At 46.0% G+C, this 25,411-nt stretch overlaps 2 protein-coding genes across 3 annotated transcripts in view; one reads left to right on the top strand and one right to left on the bottom strand.

Moving 5' to 3' along the window:
* The window catches only part of lmtk2 (lemur tyrosine kinase 2), a 34,036-nt gene extending 11,263 nt beyond the window's left edge, over positions 1-22,773 (top strand). The window contains exons 2-14 of one of the 2 annotated variants that reach the window (XM_080010164.1): positions 2,391-2,533; positions 3,484-3,631; positions 5,328-5,404; positions 6,703-6,821; positions 7,436-7,523; positions 12,942-13,072; positions 15,099-15,183; positions 15,671-15,792; positions 16,715-16,864; positions 17,141-20,195; positions 20,535-20,667; positions 20,745-20,978; positions 21,203-22,773. In XM_080010164.1, the coding sequence (XP_079866290.1) occupies positions 2,391-2,533; positions 3,484-3,631; positions 5,328-5,404; positions 6,703-6,821; positions 7,436-7,523; positions 12,942-13,072; positions 15,099-15,183; positions 15,671-15,792; positions 16,715-16,864; positions 17,141-20,195; positions 20,535-20,667; positions 20,745-20,978; positions 21,203-21,231 (4,514 nt within the window). In that variant the 3' untranslated portion in view covers positions 21,232-22,773. Of the gene's footprint in view, positions 1-2,390; positions 2,534-3,483; positions 3,632-5,327; positions 5,405-6,702; positions 6,822-7,435; positions 7,524-10,649; positions 10,772-12,941; positions 13,073-15,098; positions 15,184-15,670; positions 15,793-16,714; positions 16,865-17,140; positions 20,196-20,534; positions 20,668-20,744; positions 20,979-21,202 lie in introns of those variants that run through there. The other variant, XM_080010165.1, reaches the window with a different exon arrangement.
* Positions 22,774-22,994: 221 nt separating this feature from the next.
* tecpr1b (tectonin beta-propeller repeat containing 1b) overlaps positions 22,995-25,411 on the bottom strand; it is a 28,300-nt gene continuing 25,883 nt past the window's right edge. The window contains exon 26 of the mRNA XM_080009623.1: positions 22,995-24,507. Coding sequence (XP_079865749.1) covers positions 24,211-24,507 — 297 coding nt within the window. The 3' untranslated portion in view covers positions 22,995-24,210. The remainder of the gene's footprint in view (positions 24,508-25,411) is intronic.

Genomic DNA, 25,411 nt, shown 5'->3' with positions numbered 1-25,411 from the left:
AATACTGCCTGGGGGTGTTAGACAAAGTATTTGTCTGTTCTCTGTTGGATAGTCCTTTTTGTACACCACCAGTTTCCTATGTATAGACTGCCTGCTGATATGAGGGTTATTATCATGCTCAGCACAGGACCCATCCTGGACCGCCATACAGGACATTTGAATCCACGGCATAGGGAGGTGAAGGCAGAGAAAGTTCAAGTCTAAGTAATTTATACTCAATCTTTTTGGTTGGACGGCAGGGCCTTGGCATAAGTTGCCCCTGACGAGCAATGCAACAACTATTCTGCTTTGGCTCATGTCAAAGAGATGGAATTAACTGCAGCATTTGTTGAGAATCCCCTGCTCTCTGTTCTTGATGTGGACTGGGTGACTGCGTGAACTTTCCTGGTAGGGAGGTTCAGCGCCTGATTGTACTTTTCTAAAGGATGTCATGTAATGGGCACAGTATGCTCCCGATGAGGCCTTTCTGTGTGGAGTTTACAACTTACCGTGCTCACATGGGGTTTCTTCCATATTAAATCGGGAAAGACCCCCACCGAAAACATGCACAAGAGCGTCGTCTGACTAGCCATGGTCGTTTAGAATTCGTCCCCTGGCTGTCCGCTGGAAAAAGGACAAGCCAAGATGGATTAAAAGCTGAGAACAAGTTTCACCATCCACCATTTGAAGCGCGTGTATGTGTTGGTCGCCGCCGCCGCAAGGGTGCATGTGTTGTGTTGTGGTGTGTGTGTGTGTCTGTGTGCCATGTGATAAATAGTCTTCATCATCTTCATCTAATCTAGCAGAGGGACTGTCTGTGTGTGATAACAACTTACATGATGTCTTAAGTATGTGATAATGCCTCCTCGGGCCAACAAGATATACCTGACACGCTCTGAACAGCTGGACAGGGGGTATATATCCCGTGTCTGTGCACACACACATACACACAACATTCAAAAAAACATTACAGCTACAAAGTAGGGTAGGGCAAAAGTTGAGGCCTATCTCTTTTAATAGAATAACTAAGTTTTGTTGATACAAAAAGATGCAATTTAACATATTTATTGTGGCTGTAGGTAACATAGCATCCACAGTTAAGACTTGGCCAAAGATTTGCCGTTGAAAATAAGCTTCAATCGTGGATTTTGACCCATCAGAGGTCATAAGGCAGTACATATGAGTAGAAATTAAATGATTTTAATTCTAGACACAAGACAGCAATCAAGTGGTATTTTTTTTAGCCTTTATAATATTTAAAAATAAAAAAATATTTTACACACATTCTTACAAAGCACTCTTCCACGGGTTGGCTGTTTAGTAGTATTCCTTCTGTAAAACACTGAGAGAAGAATCCGGAACGCTTTGCCTTTTGGTGAGCCTTGGTTTGCGATGTGGTGACAGAGCAGCAGCTGAGCCTGTGAGAAGGTGTGTGAGCGGGATGCTGTCAGCACTCCCTGCTGAACTGCCAGCCCAGCAGCCAGCACCCAGCACCCAGCACCCAAAGCCATTACCACGCTCCTGCATCAGCTGCCTGGTGGTGAGACGGCTGTCTGTCGGAAGACAGAATGATCGAGTGGGGCTCTCAGGTTCGAGGTTATCCAATCGAAGCCAAAACAAGAATCGTTATTTTAATATCGTAAGATTGTAGTATTGAATGAATTTTCTTTTTTGTTAATTTTATCTTATTTTAACCACTTTTGAAGAACAGTCTTTTATTGGCATTGATCATCAGAACATAAAACATAAAATCAAACATTTTTAGCAATTTGTCCATCCCTGCACTCGTCATGTTGCCCCGTTCTGCCTCCGTCACGTGGTAATGTAGTCATCCTAGCAATATCACTGTGCAATGGCTGCAGTTACACCAGGGGAGCTTCCAGTCATGTTTAAGTTAACCATGAGATTTTGGGACGATAGTCACAATCGGTAACAATGAGCTGCTGGATGCCCGACACCCTGTCATCCAGCCCATCCTTCAGACTCAGACCTGGTCCTTTTAAAAGCTTTGTGTGTGGGGAAACAACGCTTTCAGGCTGCTCTGCTTTCTGTGTGAATCCACACTTACAAACGACGCCGCTTCCATACTTTCATTGCAGTGAAACCCTGATGCTGAAGTTGACGGCTTTTGGAACGCAGAGGAGCGATACGGGTTGTTATGATGACTCAATGGCACAGTCTATTTGTATTTGTGCAGTTCAAGACTTTTTGTCAAAATAAGCTTTGGACAGCCAGTGCATAGTTGATCATTGGTTTTGGTACGTTAACATTATGCTGTAAATAACATTGAGTGGTAATTATTGATCAGGTGACGTGTTTACATTTTTTTTATGAATGTTCCGAATGGACGACTTTCATGAACCATGAGGTGACCTCAGCAGAACTGACGCTGTCCACCATCGCTGTTTCAGGTGTGGGCGGTGTGGGCGCGGCGGGCGCGGCGTCCCCCTCCGTGTACATCCCCCTGGTGGTGTCCGTGACCAGCCTGGTGGCTCTGGTGGTTCTGCTCCTCAACTGTGTCACCTGCTGCAAAGAACGCGAGATCAACTTCAAGGTGGGATGTGAGCGGTATCTGCAGGCAGGCAGCAGGTCTCACCCTTTGATTCAATATCTATTCAATATGATATCGATGAGACTGGTCACGGTACGATTCTATATCCATATGTAGACGTTTTGTACATGATGAGAAATGCTGCTAACTTTTCAGTTTTTACCGTCTGACGCGCATTACAAAAATATTTCACCAAACTAATTTAATTTAATACCAGAAATGTAATATTTCAATTCATGTGTAACGATGGTGGCATTGGGTCCAAACAAAATATGAATATAATATATATTTTTTATTTATTTACAATGCCATGAATTACCACTTTAATTCTGTAAATCTCTGGAATTTCAGTTGGGGATGAATAAAGTATCTTTCTGTTTATCTTATCTTTAAATTGTTTTAATCTCCTCAGCGTCTGTGAGACAAATGTATAAGGAAAGGTTGTAAAGAAAAGTTTTACAACAAAGGTATCTGTGTCAAGTATTTAACTTATTTTAACAATATTTTTGTGAAAATCTATTTTTTTTACACTGAGGCCGTGATATTTTTATTTTAAAGCATATATATATATATATATATATATATATATATATATATATATATATATATATATATATATATATATATATATAATGAACTTCAAATCTTTATTTATAAAAAAAAAAAATGAAAATTGCTATTAAAATATTAGGGTATTGGACCTATACAGTACCTATGGACCTATACCAGTTGTAAAAGAAACGGTAAAGGAGTCATTTTTGGGACATTTCAAGACATATAGTGAATATTTGTATTTTCCCTTTTTTATAGTTAATTTGTGTTGAGTTTGCTAAAAACCAGTGTAAGCTTTTTTTTTTTTTTTTTTATACAATCCAAGCATCTTACAAAGTGCTCCCTGTGATGGGACCTCATCTTACTGAGACTTTCTTTCTCTGAATGACGTTCAACTCCAGGAGTTTGAGGACCACTTTGACGATGAGATCGACTTCACCCCTCCGGCTGAGGACACACCCTCCATGCAGTCCCCAGCGGAGGTCTACACCCTCGCCGTGCCCCCTGTGGCCCTGCCTGGACCTCCACACCTCCAACCCCGTGTCCCAGGTGAGAGAGAGAGAGAGAGAGAGAGAGACACACACACACACACACACACACACACACACACACACACACACACACACACACACACACACACTCTGCTTGTACCTTTCCTTCCACCTTCACAAGGGGCCTTTTCAAAGCTCTGCAACACAATAATAACAGGATTTCATCTCACTTTTGCTTTAACGCCTCTATTCATAAAGAGAGCTATATTATGTTACTTTATTGTAGCACAGTGTTGTTGTTATTGCCAGTGTATGTTTTTATTTGATACTCCACCATAAATATTTACCCTTTCAGAACTTGATCTTGAATCTCAGCGGTTTAGGTGGCATGGTGGCTCAGTGGCCCTGTTGAGTCACAGCAGGAAAGCTGTGGATTTGAACCCGACCGTGACCTTTCTGTGTGGCATTCACTTGGTTTTCCTCTCGTTTCCTCCAACCCTTAAAGACGTGCTTGTCACCCTCCGCACTCCTGCCGATGCCCCCGAGCAAGGCACTGGCTCGGGTGCCGGAGTTGGTATCCGGGCGCCCACTGCTTCTAAAAACAGGGGGTTAAATACAGGGGACGAATGTTCCCCACGGCGATCAATGAAGTCATGTCATTTATCTTGGAGAAAGTTCTGCAAGAATGGTTTCAAATACGACGAGAGAAGAAGAGCAGTTTGTTGTTTGGGCTTATTCCCCATGACACTTTAGAAACTGTTTATTATGTTTAATATCTAAAGCTGTTTTTATGTTGCATGGTGATGGTGCTATGTAACCGTTCACTGTCGGTCATTTAGCCATAAGTCAGTAAAATCTTCTTTCTCTCAAAAGCTTTCAGGTGTGTGTGGAAAAACACCGAGCACCCAAAAATAGAAATGCATCTCATACCGTTTTCCTTATTTAGTTCTTTGGTCCGTCTCCAGCTCTACATGACAAGTATGAATCAAGCAGACACGGTATTCTGTTGTGCTCTGTGTTTGTTTTGTCATTAATTACATAACGTACATCTCAAGATCTGTGATGATAATCACCCACAGTTTGGAATCTCTCTTGTTCTCTTGTTGGGTGAGCTTTTTTGGGCCCGAATTCGCCGCTATTTTTGGCCGTAAGAAAGCCACTTTGATGTGGTTGATTTGTTGCAGTGGAGCAGCTCAGGTGTTGCTTCTCTCCACACAGTCTCTCTGGCACCTGCTGTTATTTTGTATTTGTACAAATGAGTTGTACCGTGGAATAACTGCATCCACAAGGCAATTATTCTTTTTTCTGAAAACCCCCCCAAGGGGAGCTTATCATCCGGCACTCTCCAACGCCGATGATGAACAGGGAATAATCGAGCCACTGAGGTATTAATTGAAATTTCTTTCCTGTTATACACAAATGACCTGTCTTCTTTTTAATCTTTTTTTTTTTTTAAACCGTAAAATGAGCTCTTTACCTCTGTGTGGTTTTCGATGGAGGCTAGCTCACAGTTTAGACTTGTCAAACATTTAAAGGTTCTAACTTTACCATTTCAACTGAAAACGAACGTTCAGTCGAGCCACCCGTGACGTCGTCATTTTCCCTGCCGACAGTGACGTCATCGGTGTCTTGCGTGCATACACACTCAATGTTTCCTTCCGTGTCAAAGACCTTGGTATCACTGAGCGTTGAGTGGTGATGAAGACGCAGGAGTTTGAAATGACCGTGTGCTGCTTTCTGCTGCTGCTTCACAGACGGCTCCTCCGGCAGTCAGGTGGCGCGCCACACTCTGAGCTACATCCAGGAGATCGGCAACGGCTTATTCGGAAAGGTGCGCCGTCCGCTTTTAAGTTCCTCCTTTCTTGTCCGGAAAAACTGGCCATCTAACCGAATTGTTTTCTCCCCGTGAGGAAAAAAAACCTCAAACCCAGGATGGTGATGGAAACGACGGCACGCGTGGGGAAGTACGATGAAAGAAAATGCAGAACAATGAGATTGCGAGAAGGGAAAGGGAGACAACGTAACCTCAGATGTCTTGTCATAAAATACATCAGATGGTGTGTGACGCACCTTGCAGTTTGACGTTTTGTAAACGTGGCACTTTAAATGTCCCGGTGTTTCAGCACTTTTCAAAACGCTCCTACGGCTGTTTGTGCTTTGTTTCCACCAGAGTTTCCGTTAGAATGAGTCGGTGCCGGTCCACGTGTCCTGGGAGGTTTAGCGCCCCAGACGAATGGGAGAGATTTTGGTTGAATATTATCGGTGTTTATTGAGCTTATAAACAGTTGATAGACCTATAAAGAGAAGGTTATATAGAGAATCACATCATGAAGGAATGCAGGTTTACAATATTTTTTTATTGAATATTCAAAATAAAAAGTCCCGTCAGTTAACGTTGTTTAAATTAGTTTTTTTATTTTTATTTTTTTAATAATAAATAAATAAATAAATAAATAAATAAATTACTACTTGAAATTAAATAATTTCAGTTTGTGAACAGTAAGTAACAAACGCAACTGTTTTAATTAACATTTCACGAAAATAAAATGGATAAAATCAAAAGCCAAATAAATATGGTCAGTATGTCTAAATAACTAATAAAGTTTGTAGTGTTACGTCTCGTCGATATATTTTACATATTTAATATTTACCGTCTGCTTTGGGTCGGAACTTAAATATCCCTTTATTGTTATATCCCCCAGCACTAATTTCAATTGTGCGCAGAGGGAATTATTTTAACATTTGGACATTATGACCAGAGAGGTTTAACTATGTCAAATTTCAACAGATTTTTCCGTCAAAAACTGGTTATTACCGGAAAACTGAAACTCTGGTTTCCATCGCATCTCTTGTCGTTCTTAAACGTGTCTTATGGTTGTAGACAGAAATGCAGAAACAAAAGGCCAAGTGTAAAGGACCATATCTCTGTCACAGTGAGTTGTAACCTGTCTCTAATTACGTTTTTTGGAAAATTTAAACAATGTGGTGTAAAATCGACCTGGTCCCGCTGACATTCACTGCATTTTTTTTTTTTTTCGTCTGAGGTACTTAATTTAGCTGTATCTGTAATTTAGTTTGAAAGTACTCATGTTTCATTGCGTTAACTGTTTTCCATCACTGTGCTACCAGGTCCTACTGAGTGAGATCTACACCGACCCCACCGTCACCAGGGTGGTGGTGAAGGAGCTCAATGCTAATGCCAGCGCCAAGGAGCAGAACAGCTTCCTCCAGCAGGGAGACCCATACAGGTGAACAAAGTCCACTACACCACCCACCTCCATCCATATGCACCGGACCTTGCTTCACCTACATTTGCAGTGCTTTATCACTTCTGCAATACTTTTGCAATGTTTTACAGTAGGTGTTAATTATCAATGTAGAACATAACAGCATGTCATGTTACCAGTGAAATTTGTACTGTTTGCAAATTATCAATGTTGCAAATACTAAAACTAATTTAAATATTGACAAAATAAAAGCCAATTAGACTCAATTGTTAAACAAAGTAAAGTTACTAAAAATAGATTATGTTCACGCCATTAATGTTAAATAGAAGATAAATCAATTTAAGTACTATTTACGAAAATAAGAATATTCCAAAGAAATTTGGAAAAATTAGGACTCTTATGTATTGACGTACTTATGTACTCTTTATTCATTTCTCTGATTTCTCTGATCTCTAAACCTAAATAATGCATCGGTGGCCAGTGTGCGTTTGGGGTTTCTGCTCGCGTGAGCAGCTCCCTCTGTCTTCTCTTTCAGACACTACATTGAGTGAGCACCTTCGTATGTCAGAGGGAAATAATGTTTCACGCTGCCAGTGTCAGCAGGTTGAATCATTAATAAAACGTGTGTTTCACAGAGTCCTGCAGCATCCAAACATCCTGCAGTGTCTGGGGCAGTGTGTGGAGGCCATCCCCTTCCTGCTGGTGTTCGAGTACTGTGAGATGGTAAGAGCTACGCACCGTCAGATTCACAACATAATAAATATATACACGATTAAAGGAACAATGACTGTGCTATGACTATGTACAAACTTTTTTTTAGGTTTAGAGGACTCTACTATATCAACTATAATATTATAATATGATATTATAATATAGTATTTTATAAAAAGCGCTGAGGTTGTTTGCCTTTTTCATCATATTATTACTTTTTGATTGCGTTCTACTCGTGTAAAGATTATTATTATGTAGACGTTATGTATTGTTGGTTACTATAAAACAAAACCAAAATGAAAACTATATATAAAAGTGCTAGGACAGACATGGCATTCAAAAAGTTTCAATTTTGAAATGCCTTTTTATTTAATATTCCATGTTGTTTGGGTTTTCCCCACCGCCCCTCTGACCATTTTCATGTGTGGAGGGAAGCAACTCACTCACCCGCTGCCAGTTCAGGTGTTCTTCAGTTGTTTCGGTTTATTAATAGAGAATTAGCTCCTGCTTGTCCCCTGAGCTCACAAGGTCATAAGGCAAGACCCCTTTTACGTGGAGGCCAGCACAAGCATAACTCACCTGCCCTGTGGCCCGGACGCAGGCCCGCTGCCCCCGTCTCAAATTAGCCTCATTCATCCGGACTAATTGAGGTGACGGTGCTGCTCTCCTGTCTCTGGCCGTCATCATAGCAGCTGATTTATTGACTGTTTTTCTTGATCTATTCCTGGGTCCCCCCGCCCCGCCTGCTTGCCGGGGGACCCCCTCCCCCCCCCCCCCTCCTTGTCCCCCCCTCCTTAAAGACTTCTCACATTCCCACCTCACCTAGTAACGCAACAGGCTCCATTTACACACAACTTGTGTCGGCCGCACCAGTTGTGTGTTTGTGAAATTTTTTATGCGTGTACATTTGGGACTGTAAAGTTGAACCAAGGCTAAGCTCATCTGCAAGACTTTTTTTCTATTCTATTCCTAAAGTGTACTAATGCAAACCTTAAACCAGATAACTGTTTGACAACTGAACTCTCAGTCCATGTCACGCTTCTTTCCTCATGAATTTCTCATTTTCAGTTGTAAAGACGTGCACACGTCATGATTCTGCAACGAAACGGCTAAAGAAGGGCTCTTCACCAGACCCTTATTTTCCAAACGTTCTAGGCTGTCAATCATGGTGATAAATGGAGTTTTAAATGGAGAGAGAGAGAGGCCGGCCTATCCCTCTTAACTCTGGGATTAAAGTCCTGTTTTTGAGCACCACAACATGAGCCAGGACTAAAGTTTCAATGATATGAATACTGCTGTGATGGTATGAGGTTTTTTTCTTACCACGGTGAAAAGTAACTTATAACTGCCGTATAGGGGTTTACCGACTGGGGGGGTGGGCAGCGGCATCTTCTTCTTTTCTTTTTTTTTTTTTGTTGTCAGTCAGTGTGCATGACGGTTACAGGATAAAACAGAACCTTACAAAAAGGGTACTGGGATAACCTTTCAATGAGGAATTATAAATAAGTGGAATCATAAATATATTTCCGTGCGCCCCGATCGTACATTCAACACCCGAATCCCATTCGACTTACACAAGGTACAGCCGGAGAAATAATTAATAATAATCTGGGACACACACAAAATAAATCCTCAATGTGTTTAATGGACTGAGCTCGATACCGCAGTGAGATATGCCTTGATATGAAACATCTTTAATATTGTTGCAAAGGTCAGACGAGGGAATGATTCTTGAGCAACCACCTCACCCTGAACGGCTGCTTGTGATGAGAGGGCATGCAAGACCCAAGTAACACTACCAGGGTTGGGTTCCAAAATTGGAAATATGTCAGTGACAGTGATATGTCGTCGGCATTAGAACGATGTTGCAACATGACTCTGTTAACGCTTCGTGTTCCTCACGACCACTAAAGCATTAAGTTTGTATTCAGAGTGTGGTGGACTGAACTGCCGTGTGCATCCGTGTCCCACACTCTTTGCATGTGGACTCTTATTAACCAAGGCTAAGACAATGATTTGAGGTTATGGATGTGTTTGCGATAGGGCAGGTTGCCCGGCAGCATCTGCGTACATTCTCCCGAAAACAGAAGCCCAACGGTACAACAGGTTTTAGGTTTCAGCTAACTGCAGCGCGCAGCAGGGCAGAGCGTCAGATCCGCTCCCTTCCCAGACCTCCCTCTGCAGTGGCTGTAGAGCCCCCGCGGTCGGACACGCTGGTGGCACACATGGCCCAATGCCCGGAGCAACACCGGCCAACGCACCCTGCCAAGATGCTGAACCTCATTTCGTTATCTGGCAGAGAAGTGAAGCACCTGTCTGGCGTTCGGGTGACAAACCATGCCGTTCCAGGAAGTGGGCCAGGAATTTGGGTCCGTTGTGTACTAAGGAGCATGTCTCCACATTGTCTTTCTACTTGACCATTCTGGCGGATTGAGGGGTGGGCCGGTGTAGCCACTCCTGCTGGGCGTCGCTAAACTTATTCGTCTGGACTCTCGTCAGCTGCCGACTCCTGACAGGCGTCACATGTAGGTGCCGAGCAGGCTCAACACTATCTAGGTACACCGCTGAAAATTCCCTGCGTTTACCTTGTTTCTGGTTCGCCTTTTGGATGTAGGTGTCTGGTGGGAGGCGAAGAGGTGCAAACGGGCTGAGGAAATAGTTTTAATGACGTAGTGAGTGAAGAGGTCTTCATTTTGTTTTCTGTGCATATATGCACGCATCAAGTTCATTTCCACAGCTGTCAATCACAGTAGTGTGAAAGGGCTGCACAAGCAAGCCCACATTTCACATAGAAATCAATGGCAGACGACTACAGCTAAGTGGCACAGATATAGTGAGTGTTTTTAATGTAACGTGAAAAAAATTACCTTTGCACATATTTCCCTGGCAAAAACCGTTAAAGAAAAATCCCAGAGCCATTCCCACTCATCCCATAGATGTCAAACACATCCAGGCACGAAACGTGAAACTGCTCGCTGCCAAGTGGACAAGCTGATCCCCAAAGAGAGCTTATTGCACTGCTAGGTCCGACAGCTTAGTGATTGATGGCACATACTCTAAACATTTTCAACACCCAAATGCAGCAAGTGGCAACTGGAGCAGAGGGCTCAGTACGTGAAGTGGAGGACCCTCTCGCACAACCGAGTCCGTCTCACTTTTGGATCTTGAGCAGGGTGGAAATCCCGCCGGTGGACTCATCGGTGTCACAACCACAGAGGAGACATTATGAAGGCAGCCTCCCTCTTCATGTTATTGTCATGGTATTTATTACATTATGCATAACTTACCATCGCTGCCCATTAGCATGTTGACCACTGTTCATTTACCTTGTGGGTACAGTTGTCCTTTCTAGTTACTTTTTCTTTTTTTTTTTTTTTTTTTTTGGATTGCCTGAGGTTAATCATCACATTTAGTGCCATCTCTACTGATGTTGGCTCCCTCAACACATTGTATCGTGAAGGAGATCACGAGGACAGTTGGTCATTTACAAATGTGTTTTTAAAGGTTTTATAAAGCAGATGAACTGACAGTCAGTCCTGCAGTTTCTCTTCTGTAGTCTTTATTTAGTTAACCAAGATGTAGGCAGGCTCTCTTCGTAACCTTTTTTTCCCTTTTGGTCAAAGCTAAACCTAAATTTGTTATGTCACAACCACTGCAGAACCCTTTGGAAGCATTTTATTTACATAACTATGTCGTGTAGTGATTGAGCCAGACGGGGATTTAGCCAATGGGCTGGAGCAAGTTAACTATTTTAATATGCTTGTTTGTATACCAGTCAGGCACAAGACCTAACTATTTTTACACTTACTCGATTACACTTGTATAATTTACAATCTTCGATGCCACAACCCCAAATGCGGTCCAAGTCAGCTGCTGCGGTGTCCTCCCGGATGAAGACACTGACCCTACGTTTCAAGATGGCTGTGCTCTGAGGAACACTTCCAGGAGCTGTGTGTTTTATGTGCGGCTGGCGGACAAGGGAGCAGCGCGTTAGCGTTGAGAAGCGTGATGGCACTTATGTAAGGGTGCTGGTCTAAGGCTGCTTGCAGGGACGCGGCGTGGAAAAATGAAATCACTGTAAAAAGACACACGCAGAGCCACACACACACGCACATAATTAGCTTTCGAGTTATGTGGCTTGACACTTTTCCCCGAAACTACCTCCTTTTTGGTGTGATCCCTGTGTCGTGGCGGCGCGGGCTGTCTCCTCCTCCGGGCAACTTACTTGACAAACATAATTCCAAAGGTGCTCAGATTATGCTTGACCCTCTCCTGACACAGGGATGAGGGGAGGCTTGTATATACAGTATGTGCTTGAACACGTGAACAATGTTTGATCGTGATCTCTAGAGACGAGGCTTTCGGCTAAACATCCGTTGTCTCCAACTCAAATGTAATCATTTTATAAAATATACATTTACAGTATATTACATTACGTCGTTAGCATTCGCTTATATCCAAAGTGACTTAGAATACGTGTTTTCTAGTTGAACCAGCCCTAGTGCTAGTAGTCTAAACCGTATATTACATCCATTGGCAACAAAGCCGTTAATGGAAACAGAAGACATGAGTCAAACAGACATTTTAAAGGCTAGAAGGAGGTTAAGGATCCCTGTGAGGTGGAGAGGTCGGTCCAGGTGGGAAGGTGTGTTATGTGACGTGACTCCTTCAAGATGGTGTCATCAGATGTGTCTTCTGACGCGACCGCGGAGCTCCTTCCACCGTTGCAGCGTCGGGATAAAAAAAAAAAAAAAAAAAGAGTCCTCTACGGTGTGCCGTCGCCACGCCTTGTTATTCTCTTGTGTTGGTAACATCGTTTTTTCATTTTTGTGCATCCTTCCTGGATGTCAACGCTTGTGTTCGGACAGCACTTTGGTACCAACTCGGTACTACCGATTCTCAAGCAACGAGTGCAATGAGACGTCTGATATTTTGGCTTGGCTTGGTTCTGTTGTAACTTTTTGTCTTTTCCCAGCATCCAGGTTCTGTCATAGCTTTTCAGATTGTGAATATAGAGACGGTGACTTAACTTTCTCTGGAGCATTGGGTGTGCTCACTGAGGCTGGGCCGAGATTTGAATTACCCTGGTCGCCCTCGCTCTCCGCCCAGCATCTCGGAGACCCAACAGAGAGTAACTGCTGTATTCTACTGACTATTTTATTTTTAAATCGTTATGACACAGCAGAGAGGGGTCTCTCCTTAACCGCTTTAGCCTTATTTGGTCCTCCCCCACTTGAGCAGTCAGAGAACCAGAGGAGTCGGGGATAACAGAGCCTACTGCCCCCGTGTGGTGGGCCCTGCACACTGCATGTTTGGAACTAAAACCTTCATTTAATACGACACAACCCTGACCTTGTTGGGATGGCAGAATGTTGGTAATATTATGTAGATTAACCTTATTTATTCTTCCCCGTTTGCATGTGTTTGCAGGGAGACCTGCGGAGCTACCTGTCTCAGCAGGATTGGGTGTTCAGAAACGCTGACTTGCTGCAGGTGCAGAGGATGGCCTGTGAAATCGCTGCTGGAGTCACTCACCTTCACAAGCACAACTTCCTGCACAGGTAGCAATATTGTCTTTTTAATTATTATTTACTGTCTATTGTCTTTCATAAAAGGCTTAAGCTCTACTACTGTTGTGTTCTGTACGACAGCAACTTCCAGACAACAGCAATTTATTTGAGCACTTTTTAAAACTAAAGAAGTAGATATTTCATTTCATTTATTTGTTCTCTCTATCATGTTGAGATTGTGCTTTAATGATTAAACAACTGAAAATGACTCTTCGGATCATAATTTGAAGTGAACATCTTTATCACACATCTTAATTTGAGTCATTTGCTTGGGAAGGCAACGCTGCCTGTATTGCTTTTGTCCCCGCCGTCCAACCAGTCTCGAGAGAACTGGCGTCTCCAAAAAAGGCGCGCTCGGCAGATGGGCTGCGAGTGGCCTCCGCTGCAGAGGGGGGTCTTGGGAACGCGGGCTCCCAGGGTAGTGCACGGCGCGCAGCTCATGGGCTCTGCTGTGCATGCTCAGAATAAGCCCAAAGGGTTCCAATTACACAGCTCTCACGCATTGCCACGGTATCAGCTGTCCCCGCCAGAGGGATATGATGATTCTGCTCTTTGCATGTAAGAGGATAGCCACATTTTTAATAAATCCATTTTGCCACTCAAAAGGAGCCGTTTGCACACACTCCTGTAAATGGCCTCCGTGAAAATATTTCTCCGGCACCTTCCTTCAGGGCTGTGAAGATTGAGTGACCTTTTTGCACTGGTCTGTAATGGTGTTGATGAGATGGTTGTGAAAGGTGCAGAGCCCCGAACATTGAATCATTCAGGGTAAGTGGCGATAGTCATACTGCAGGAGGAGGCAAGTTAGCCATGCATCGGGGAAATCCCAGATTCGTTCAAATTTCAATTAATTGTTGAACACCAAGTGAAGCCAGGAATGCGCTCCGCCAGAATGCAAAGTGGCGGCCATGACCGTGTAGTGCGGGAGCGATCGGATTCTCCTTGTAGGGTTAACATGTTGGACCCGATTCTTAAGTGTTACTGTATGCCGACCCCCGTTGCCAAATGCAAAGGAGAGTTTTAAAATATCCCTCCATTTATCTTGCAAAGATTTCAGCAGATGTGACGTAGACAGGCGAGATGGCTGGTGTCAGCAGCGCTGGGGGGACGGGGGCGTCAGGGAGACCCAATACTTCCCGCCTTACGCCCTCCTCTGGCCGTCCCCGGAACGCTCTGCACAAACAGCGTTTCTCTCCGGGAGCAGTGTCCTGCTGCTGCGTGAGCGAGTTGGGAATAGCTCTGGCGTCAGTGATTTTTCTGTTGCTAGAGGAGATCAGAAACCACCGTGAGCGATGCGGTCGCCTCGGTTCCAATTTTAATCTTCAGTTCCTGGTTGGAGCTTGTTGTGCACTGTGCTCTTCTCTATAACGTCTGCAGGGATTTATCACCTTTGAATAGAACTGCAAATGCTCCTGTTAATGTATGTGAGACTGGCAGTAATGGAGCAATATTGGAATTTGAGTGGTCCAGACTTTTGAGAGGTTTGCGTACTGATCCCCCAATGCAGTTCCAGTGGTGAAGCAGACCTTAACCACCAGCACAGCCTGTCACCCCCACATATCAAACTGCAGTATTTCATATAAATCTGCACTTGTGTTTATTTTTCATTTCATTTTGGTAACTCTTAATTGACCAGTGTTTAGGATTTAGTGGCATTTAGCGGAATGGACTTGGCAGAAATGGAATGTAATATTCATAACTATGTTAAGTATATTAATCATCTTTTCTTTTTCTTTTTTTTTTAAGTATGTTAATAAGTGTATAATCCCCTGAAAACAAGAATCGTTGAGTATTCGTGACCTTAGAGTGAGAGGTTTTTCCCGAGTTTCGCGGCCACCGTAGCTTCTCCTACACGCCTGGACGTGGAGGGGGACGGGATTCAGTTGGTTGCAATCTCAACCTCACCGCTAGATACCACAAAATCATGCACACTGGTCCTTTAAATGACTTAACGCCTCAGTATCTTATATCAGATGCATAAATAACTCTGCCTCTTGTTTTATTTCTCCTGTTCTAGTGATCTGGGCCTGAGGAACTGCTTTTTGACGGCAGATCTCACTGTCAAAGTGGGAGACTATGGAATTGGACCCCACAGATACAAAGTAAGAAGATGAATGTCTGTTCTTTCAACGCTTCACACGTTGATATTTTGGTTTTCAGAGTCTGCATATCTCTTATAGTCGTGTTTTTTGCTTTGAAAAAATAAATAAAGAATAAACGGCATCTAGTCAGAGCTGTAAGCGTGTTGACCTTTGAACTTTGAAAATATTTCACAGAAAACCGAAGGCCCCACAGTGCTGTAACTTGACACGTTGCATAAGAGCTGGAGCAATTCAGTCTGCCCATTCCTCAAATACTGTCAATCTCTTCATTTGGCTGCCTCAATTTAATGCCAATGAGATAAAGTTACCTCATGCTTCTATTTGTAGCCTCCAATGTGTGTGTTCTTTTTTTACCTCACCAACTCTCACAACAGCTATTAGATATTAACCACAAGAGCGTATTTTTAATGCGCATTAGAAAGTCCCATAATTTGATATAGTAACCAATTAAACGTCTGAATGAAATGCCTCTCCGCTGCCATCACAGGAAGATTACATCATCACCGAGGACGATGTGTTTGCGCCGCTTCGCTGGCTGGCGCCCGAGCTGGTGGCAGAGCGCTACGGGGGCGTGGTCGCCATGGAGCAGACCAAGCCCAGCAACGTGTGGTGGGTACTGACCTGCACGGCGTCGTGCATTCATACCAGCCGCAGCGAGAATAGCAGATCAAAACAAAGATTTTGTCATGATTTAGGTTTTGTTAGAAGGGATTTTTGATTGATTTTGATTTGGTTTTCAAAGTTTATGACCGTTGAGTTAGTTGAAGTCAGGCTGTCAGTCGTGGTCAGAATGTACCCAGCCTAAAAAGATGGTGTTTTTAATGTTGGAAACTACAAACACAATCAGTGGAAGAACCCGACTCGACCTCGAATCTATAAGTAATTGGCGAACGAGGAAGATCAACTTTCCTCCAAAGGAAAGGGTGGAGAAGAAGGAAGGGTGAACCTTTTCAAGTTGAGTTGACTCAAGTTCATCCAAGTTGGAATCCAAGAATCCCCTTTCGTTGGTATTAGATTCATATCTAACCATAACGATCTTTGGCCAATGCCACGGACGCGCCACAGGACTTCCTTAGTGCTCAGATCGCTGATCGCTCAGTCACGACGGTTTCAGGCGTTGTGACTGAGCGGGGACAGGGCGTCGCACATGACAACATCTTTCACCGGGAGGAGTCTCCGGCAAGTCTGTCGGGTCCAAGCTTTGTCACCAAAACACATGCAAGTAGTGGCACCGGAAATGATGTGAAACCACGCGCGAGACAGTATTATTTGTTTTTTTTATTAGATTCTAGATCACTGGGGCTTTGCTCGGCGATCTCCAAAAATTTGTCGGTGAGTGGAAAATGGGGCCAGAGTCACGTAGTCTGAACTCAGAATAACAATGATGTCGTATGTTTGGTGGTATTTTTATTTCATTATTATAATATTAAAGACTCCAACGCTGAGGTAGGTGTGTCTCCGAATGTCGGTAGCAAAGTGCTGCTGCAGTGCGGGGAGTAACTTGTCCTCTGTTCTGCCGTGTCGTCTTCAGGGCCTTGGGGGTCACGCTGTGGGAGCTGTTTGAGAATGCAGCTCAGCCGTACTCTCACCTCTCCGACCGGGAGGTGCTCAACCACGTGATCAAGGAGCAGCAAATCAAACCCTTCAAGCCCCAGCTGGAGCTGCCGTATTCAGACCGATGGTGGGACACCCAAACCTCTGCAGTTGAATCAGTTACTTAATATACTGTGCGTGCGGAACCCGACAGAAACTTTTTGATGTGGCTGCAGAGACGCTTAGCATTTTCTAGCTGAGTGATATTGATCCTATTTAACTATATTTCAACACCAACAACGCAATAGTGAGAAAAGCTGAAACTGTTAAATGGACATTGTACGAACCCCCAATCAAGTGTTGGGAGGTCTCACTGTTGATGTTACTTGTTTGACACCGTTCTCTGTTTTCCTTCTCACTGCAGGTATGAGGTTCTGCAGTTCTGTTGGCTGCCTCCAGATAAGCGAGCCACGGCTGAGGAAGTGCACCGGCTGCTCACCTACCTGCGCATGCAGGGCCAGAAGGACATTGAAGAAGACTTTGAGCAGCGCTGGGACGCACTGAAGCCGAACCCCACGACGAGGCAGAACACCGTCAGCCACTCCTCTTTTCCCATCCTGGAGCAGTTCGCTGACGACGCCCTGCGGCAAGAGATTGACGAGGTGCTGACCGTCACAGAAACCAGCAAAGGCCTCAGCTTTGAGTACGTTTGGGAGGCGGCCAAACACGACCACTACGACAGCAACCACGGGCGTTCGGGGATGGACACCACCTTGAACTACCACAGCATGTTCTTCCCCGTTTCCACCGAGGACATTCAGGCTCATTTCCCAGATCCTCTGGCGAGAACCGGAGACGCCGGGGCCGATAACGCCCCTTCGGGAATTCCGGGGATCTTGCCGGTTTTTGATGCACAGAAACCCAGTCATAGAAACGAGTATTACATCCAGTTGGAAGAACAAGGGGAGAGCGTTGTGGGGAGACATGAGAACAGGGGTCCAGACTCAAACTCAAGCAGACAGGAGTTCATTGTACTCCAAGATGTCCGCCTGGACGAGTCGAGCACTGATGCCGATTTCTTCCACCAAAGTATTGACTCTAAAGACTCCTTTTTACCGGACAGCCACATATGGTCCTCTCTTGAGAACGACAGTCCATACCATCCCAACATCTTTACCGAGGAGGAAACCAAGCAGGAGGATTCCCTTTCTTGGGGGACAGGGGGCTTCATGGAGTTACCAGAACACAACACTAACCCCTTCCATGAAGGTGCGCCTTCAGAAGCCCTTGAGGAAGGCGTGGATAAATATTCACGGGATTCCTTTTTAGACGTTTGCTCAGAAGCCACTCACCCAAAGGACTCTGAAGGCGAGGGGGCTGCAGGCGAGAAAAGGCTTCTGAACACTGAAAGACTTTCAGACAACTTCCTGTTTCTCAAAGAGCAGAACCTCATGAAAGACGGCCCCAGTTATTTTGGGAGAAGTCTGAGTCCACAACAGAATTTCCTTACACCTGGAATTGCCCATATACCTGAGGAAAATTTCAAAATGCGCTCTTGGGATCACATGGACACATTGGACCATCTAAGTATGGGAGAACATAACTTTAAACCCATAGGGAGTAGCATATCCCCAAGACAGGAATTCTTGGGTTCTTCCAGTTCCAGTTTGGGGGATTTCTGTGAATCTTTGGTCAATCATGAAACACCAGTGCCTTCTATTATAGTGATCACAGAAGATGACTCCAGCAACCAGCCGCCAGCAAGGACTAGCTCATCCACTGAAGACTTGGGTCTGATGTATTCCTCCGATACCGGTGTGGACTCTGCTTTTGGTTCTACCTCAGAGAGATTTGAGGTTCCAGTAAGTCTGACCCAGAGCGCAACCGTGGGGCTCTTTGAAAGTGCCACTGCAGACTCACTGTGCACAGATGCCAAAATCCCCAGCCTTGAAGATGACTTTGGAACCTCAAATGATGGCGCGGATCCCACAGTGCACGAAGAGTCCGCGGAAGGCCGTACGTTGCCTCCGGACTACGGCCACAGCGAAGGCCTGACGAGCGAGGATCTGAGTGAGCTAATGGACGACACGGAGGTAGAACTTGAAGCGGTCTTGTCCGACCATGAAGAGTCTTTCATGGATGACGGCGGCGGCCCCCCCGCTCGCTCGTCCCTGCTGGTGTCGGGGCCGTCGCTGGACCAGATCAGCCAGGACAGCTTACTGGAAGACAGCGTCTCAATCACTTTGCCAACTGTAGATAACTCAGCGGAGACGCCGGACTCCTTAGAATCTTTGGACATCCACAGACTGGGAGTGCAGGTTGAAGAGCTTAACACCCCAGCCGCTCCGACAAAACTGCAGCCTCCGTACAAAGTAGCCGACAGCGGTTATGAGACGGAGAACTTGGAGTCGCCCGAGTGGAACTTTCAGCCCGCTGTCAGAGAGAACTCCCCCGTGGAAAATGGCACAAATGTCGCCGAGGAGGAAGAAGACGTGAACGCCGCAGCCGCTACAGCGACGGCTGCGCTCGTCCCGCCGGAAATAATCATCTCGGAGGTAGAGGGTGCACCGGACGCCCGAATCGAGGCGGCGGAAGAGCAGGGAGCGGAGCCCGACGCTCCCGCTGAAGAGCCGTTCATGGGCGGGAACTACAGAGACTCCGCCTACTTCTCAGACAATGAATCGGAACCCGAGAAGAAGTCAGACGAGGCAAACGTGGGAAGCTCCGTTGAGATCTCATGGTTGCAAAATACTACTGATGTGGTCGGCGAGGCTTTGGGCGTCCCGTCAGATGACGTGGCGGCGGAGGAACGTTCGTCTCCTACCGTGTCTCTCGTGGCCTCGGAGGCAACGGCCGATTCGGAGGAAACATCCGTCGCTCAAGTTGAAAGCTCCTCAACCGACCAGGATATCACGGCCGAGGAGAACCGCGGGAGGGCGGAGACGGGGTCCGGCGATGCAGAAAACCAGGACAGATGGGAGTTCCGCCCAGATTCACAGACTTGTGCGCCGCCCGAATCCGACCCCCTAGAATCCGCATCCACGGCTGCAAAGCCTTCAGCGGAGAGCAAGGTTCACCCTAAACTGACCAGGACCTACGCCAGCGACAGCACCAAGATGAAAGAGCCGGACATGGAGGGGCGTTACCTGGGGAGGCGAGAGCCCGCCCCGGCGGACGCACAGGAGGACGGCGTGGACGCCGACGAGGAGGACGAGAACAGCGACGACTCGGACGACGACGCCGACCCGCGCTCGTACCAGCTGCACGGGTCCAGCTCGGAGAGCGAGGACGACGCCGTGCACCCGGTGCCGCTCATCGTGTCCGACGACAGCGGCGCCAGGAACCTGAGGAGTCTGCTGAAGCCCGGCGCCCGCGGCGCCGCGTCCCCGCCCTCCCCGTCGACCGCGGGCGGCGGGGCGGACCGCCCCAGAAGAGCCGTGTCCTTCTTTGATGATGTCACTGTCTACCTGTTTGACCAGGTACGGTGGCGGGTTGATTTTAACGTTGTGTTTTTAACGGGTCGTCTTTCCCCGACGCTGCTTCTGCACAAATCTACATCTCAGAGATAAACTCTGGTTGTTATAAAGGTTTTAATAGAAAAATGCGATGGGTGCTCGACAAAAGAAGGTGGAGTTCCAGGTACTCCAGCAGCGAAAAGAGGAAGGAGTACACGTGATATTTAAGGGGCTTTCTTATGTCTTTAAATATGAATGATGTGGTGACCACCGGTGCTGCCGCCATCTTGAAATTTTAGCATCAGATGGAAAACGTGGAAAGTGGACGTGACGTCAATGTCCTCGTCTGAACTTGGGTTTCAGGAGACGCCCACTAAGGAGTTGGGAGACCACTCGGCGGGCGCCAACAGCCAGGTGTCGGAGTTTGGGAGCCCGACGGCCTCCGTCAGCTACCTGAACCGCTTCACCAACTCCGAAAGCTCCACTGACGAAGAAGGTAACGGCGCTTCACCGTCAAACCCGCTCGCCCGTCCCGCGGCGTTTGTTTTTAACCTCCTCGCTGTGTCCTCGCAGGCGGCGGCTTCGAGTGGGACGACGACTTCACGTCCCCCCAGCCGTCCTTGGTGTCCAAGGCGGGGTCCGCCGCGGGGGCGGCGTCGCGCTTCTTCTCTCCTCCGCCCGCGATAGGCCGGGCGACGGAGCCCAGCTGGAGCAGCTCGTCCAGCTACTCGCGCTTCTCCATCTCCCCCGCGAGCATCGCCAGCTTCTCGCTCACGCACCTCACCGACTCCGACATCGAACAAGGAGGTGAGGGGGCGGGGCCGGGGGCGGGGAGAGCAGGGGCCGGGGACGAACTGACCTTGGAGGAGAGCAGTCGACCTTGTGAGACCTGCACCGCTGCTTAAAGCTGGAGTCTAACCTTTAGATGATGACGGAGTTGAAATGTTGAAGCATGAAACATATTTTTTTGTTTGTTTGTTGTTTGTCTCTGAGCACTGGCTCCTCCTACAAACCGCTCTGTGTGTTTTCAGGGAGCAGTGAAGACGGGGAGAAGGACTAGCTCCTCACGCCGTCCAGGGCCGAGGCCACGCCCCCTCTCCGGCCGAAGCCACGCCCCTCCCCGGCTGACGCCACGCCCCTCTCAGGCAGACCTGCTCCTCTTCCTCCGCCGAGCCGGTGAGGAGGAGGAGCTGCTACTACTGTACAGACGCACGGCCTCCTCCGCGTTTGGTTCCCGTGGCGGCGGAGCACCGCCCTCTGGAGCGAGCTGCTAAAAACACTTTGCGGTCGGAGCCGATCGGGACGCGGCGTCGATGGAGCCACGACGTCAATAAGCTGCAGCTTTTATGTTTCCTTCTTTTTTTTGCAGAACTAAAAGCCCCGACTCCTCCTCCTCCGCGTCCTGTGCCGTTGCCCCCCCTTTTTTTGGGGGAAAAGCTCAATTGTTAAAAGTCTTAGGTTTTCTACCCAAGAGAGAACCCCCCCCCCCAAAAAAAAAACCAAAACAAACAAGGGACTCTGCCGAATTTGTGAGGCGCGAGATGATAAAATCAGGTGATTTACCTTAAAAACTGAACAATACACAGATTGTGTTGCTATGGCAACGGACGTTCCCTCTAGTGGCGGCAGGAGCGACGAGGAGCGTTGAATCCAGGGATTTAAAAGTTCTGTTAAAACAAGGCGTTTACTCCCCACGCACCGGAGCGCGTCGCCGTGGAAACGGTACGGGGGCTGTCTCCAGATGTAAAATATGTTGGAATGCGTTCGACGCCGTTTGGTCAAACAAGGAAAAAGTGCAATGAATGGAAGTGAGTTTGAGGACGAGGCCACGTTGCAGGAGCTTTATCTCCCTTTGGTTTACTGTGTCAAACCACCTTTTAGCGGGAGCCCCGCCCGCTCCGCCCGCTCCGCCCGCTCCGCCCTTTTAACCAGTTCAATGGAAACGTGTGAAGATGATGAAGATGTCATTACAATAGAAACGTCGGGATGTAAATGTACAGGAAATCCCGAACACAGTTCTTCCAAACTATTTGGCTTCTCCACACTCACGCGGTCGCACGGTTTCCCTGATTTGTCCAGGACTCACGGGATTATTGTTATTATTACTTTTATTTTTATTTTTTTAGTTTTCCATCGTAGTTCACCTGTAGCGGGTCGATGCTGAACTGTTGAAAACAAAACCTTTTATTTAAGGAAATCTGTCCTTCATGTTTTATTCAACCACAGTGTAACATTTGCTTAATCTTGCACATTTGAGAGGAAAAAAAACAAGGCGTATCTTAATGGTTGAGCTGTACTGATGTACATACTTTGTCTGTAAATGGGGAAAAATTCTGTCGTTTTGAGTTGTAGGTATGAGATTTAATTTCTTGTAATTTAAGGTGAATAGATAAAAAAAAAAAAAATGCAACATATCACTGTTATTAGATCAAATCTAGTTAAATTAAAGACATGAAAAGGCTGATGTGAAAATCCATTCTGTCCTTTTCAACTCGGAGATTAAAAGACAATTGTAATATTTTTACGTTGATCATGATTAGTGTAATTGAATGAATTGTTTATAATTGCACTGTTTAATATGGAAATAAATGCAAAATGTACTTCTGATAATTACATGTGGGATCCTTTGTTATGGAGGAGGCGTCGTCCCCCTGAGGGTCCCCGCACCCGTGGTTGACAACCCGTCCTTCGGTTTCAGTTTAATTTTATCTCAACGTTGCGGCTGAAAATGTGATAGAAAAGCTCGACGTGACGCAGTGATACTCATCCTCCCGACGCTGTGGAAGAATTGGCGAGAGTTGGGGAAGTGTTTTCAGGGTTTTATTTCACAGTTCAAAGCCTCGTCTGGAGGACGGGGCGGCAACAGTCGCGCCGGTGGAAACACTGCAGGAGCGGGCTGCGGGCGGGGGCTGCGGGCGGGGGCTGCGGGCGGGGGCTGCGGGCGGGGGCTGGGGGCGGGGGCTGCGGGCGGGGGCTGCGGGCGGGGGCTGCGGGCGGGGGCTGGGGGCTCGTCGCTGAGTCACACTTGGGCGTTTCATGCTCCGCAACCCGGACGCCTTTTGTTTGGTTGGAAGACTGGGAATATCAGGAAGTCTCTGACACGCAAAGCAGGTACAGCGGACGGAAGATCACTCTTTCAAAACATAACGTGGAACACAGCAGCAAAAATAAATGAATAACGTGGTTATATGGTTACATTGAAAATTTAAATTGCATAAAGAAGGAAAGATGGTCATCAGGCCACACGACAAACGGGTTCCTATGGCAGGAGAAGTGAAAAGCTTCCTCCTGCGCTCGGGTTGAAGGAAAACACTGCTGTTTTTATTTTAACCTAAATGTGAATCATCAATACAGACGTTTATTTTGTCGATTTATTGTATGTATATTTTTATTTATTTTTTTTCATCATTGGGAGTCAATTCTGAGTGAGTCCCATTAGAATTAAATCGATTCTCTTAATACTGGATCAATTAAAGAAATTCTGATGCTGATCACTCCTGTTGACGCCTAATGACTCAAAATAATTTAATTTACTTTAAATAATACTTAAAACAATAATAATAATAAGCTTCAGGTTAAACGCTGAACACCGAGTTTTCCTTTAAAGCTGCGTGATCCGAAGGAAACTCGACATCCAGGTTCTAGTACGACAGACAGACAGACAGACAGACAGACATGCACAGATCTCTGGATCAGACGTCCCTTGTGCTGTGTGTGGTCACCGCACGTGGACGTGATTTTAGCCTGAGAAACATTCGTCACAATCACCTGTCGAACAGAACCGCCCAGAAACAACCTCCCCACCCAAAAAAACCCAGGAGCCAGAGGAGCCAGAGGAGCCAGAGGAGCCAGAGGAGCCAGAGGAGCCAGAGGAGCCAGAGGAGCCAGAGGAGCCAGAGGAGCCAGAGGAGCCAGAGGAGCCAGAGGAGCCAGAGGAGCCAGAGGAGCCAGAGGAGCCAGAGGAGCCAGAGGAGCCAGAGGCGACGCCTCGGGACAGAGCCAGGCACAAAGAGCGAACGGGGGAGGAACGTGGGAGGAGCTACACACCCACGGCGTTCCCGTTAACCGAGGTCCGGGTCCCGGGCGGGGCGGGGCTGCGGGGCGGGGTGGGAGTGGGCGTGGTCCCGGGCGGGGCGGGGCTGCGGGGCGGGGTGGGAGGGGGTGCGGGGCTGCGGGGCGGGGTGGGAGGGGGTGCGGGGCTGCGGGGCGGGGTAGGAGTGGGCGTGGTCCCGGGCGGGGCGGGGCTGCGGGGCGGGGTGGGAGTGGGCGCGGCCCTGGGCGGGGCCCGCGGAGCCTCGCAGGAGTTCCCGCGCACGCTGCCGTGCTCCCAGCCGCCCTGGAGGAGGCGAGACGTAGGAACATGATTAACAACATTAAATGTAAACATTCCAGCTCCTTCTACTATCAACTGTCAAAATGATTATCTATGACTTTATAAATTAAGAATTAATAACGAAAAAATGTACAAGTGTGTAAAATAAATGACGCTGGTTGAGAATATTGAAGAATTATTTCAAACGTTTGAAACCACTTTAATACAGAAGGTTCCAAAACATAACTGCGAAGAGTGAAATAAATGAATAAACATAAAAGACATTTAATATTAATAATAATAATAAGAAGAAGAAAACACAACTGATCACTGACTGTAAATTCTGCTTTAAACAAAATAAACAAGATCAAGTACTTTTACATTTATTCATTGTTTATGTACTTTCACCATCTGTGATGCAGGTCTTTTTTAACTTCAGTGTTTTTACATTTAATTTCATCCTCTTTATCTTTATGGATTTCTTAAATATTCTCAACCAGCTGTTACTTGATTTATTTTACACAAATGTCTGAAATCTGTGAAGCACTTCACAGCTGTTTTGTTGAGCCCTGTGTCAAGAATCATCATAGAAGAAGCTGAAACTTCAACCCTTAAATCAATGAGGAACAAATATACTAATTATGTTTGAAATCTATAGCAGGACTTTTTGATCATATGAAAATATGATCTGTATGATGATTTATTTATTTACTATTTTATAATAATAATAATAATAATAATAATAATAATAATAATAATAATAATAATAAAAATAATAAGTTAATATGATAATTATGATCTAGTTAATAATAATGATAATAATAATAATAATAATAAGTTAATATGATATTATGATATAGTTAATAATAATAATGATAATAATTATAATAATAAGTTAATATGATAATATGATAATTATGATCTAGTT

Source organism: Zeus faber (genome assembly GCF_960531495.2).
Source record: "Zeus faber genome assembly, chromosome: 11".
In the NCBI taxonomy this organism is placed as follows: Eukaryota; Metazoa; Chordata; class Actinopteri; order Zeiformes; family Zeidae; genus Zeus; species Zeus faber.
This window is presented reverse-complemented; position numbering and strand designations above follow the sequence as displayed.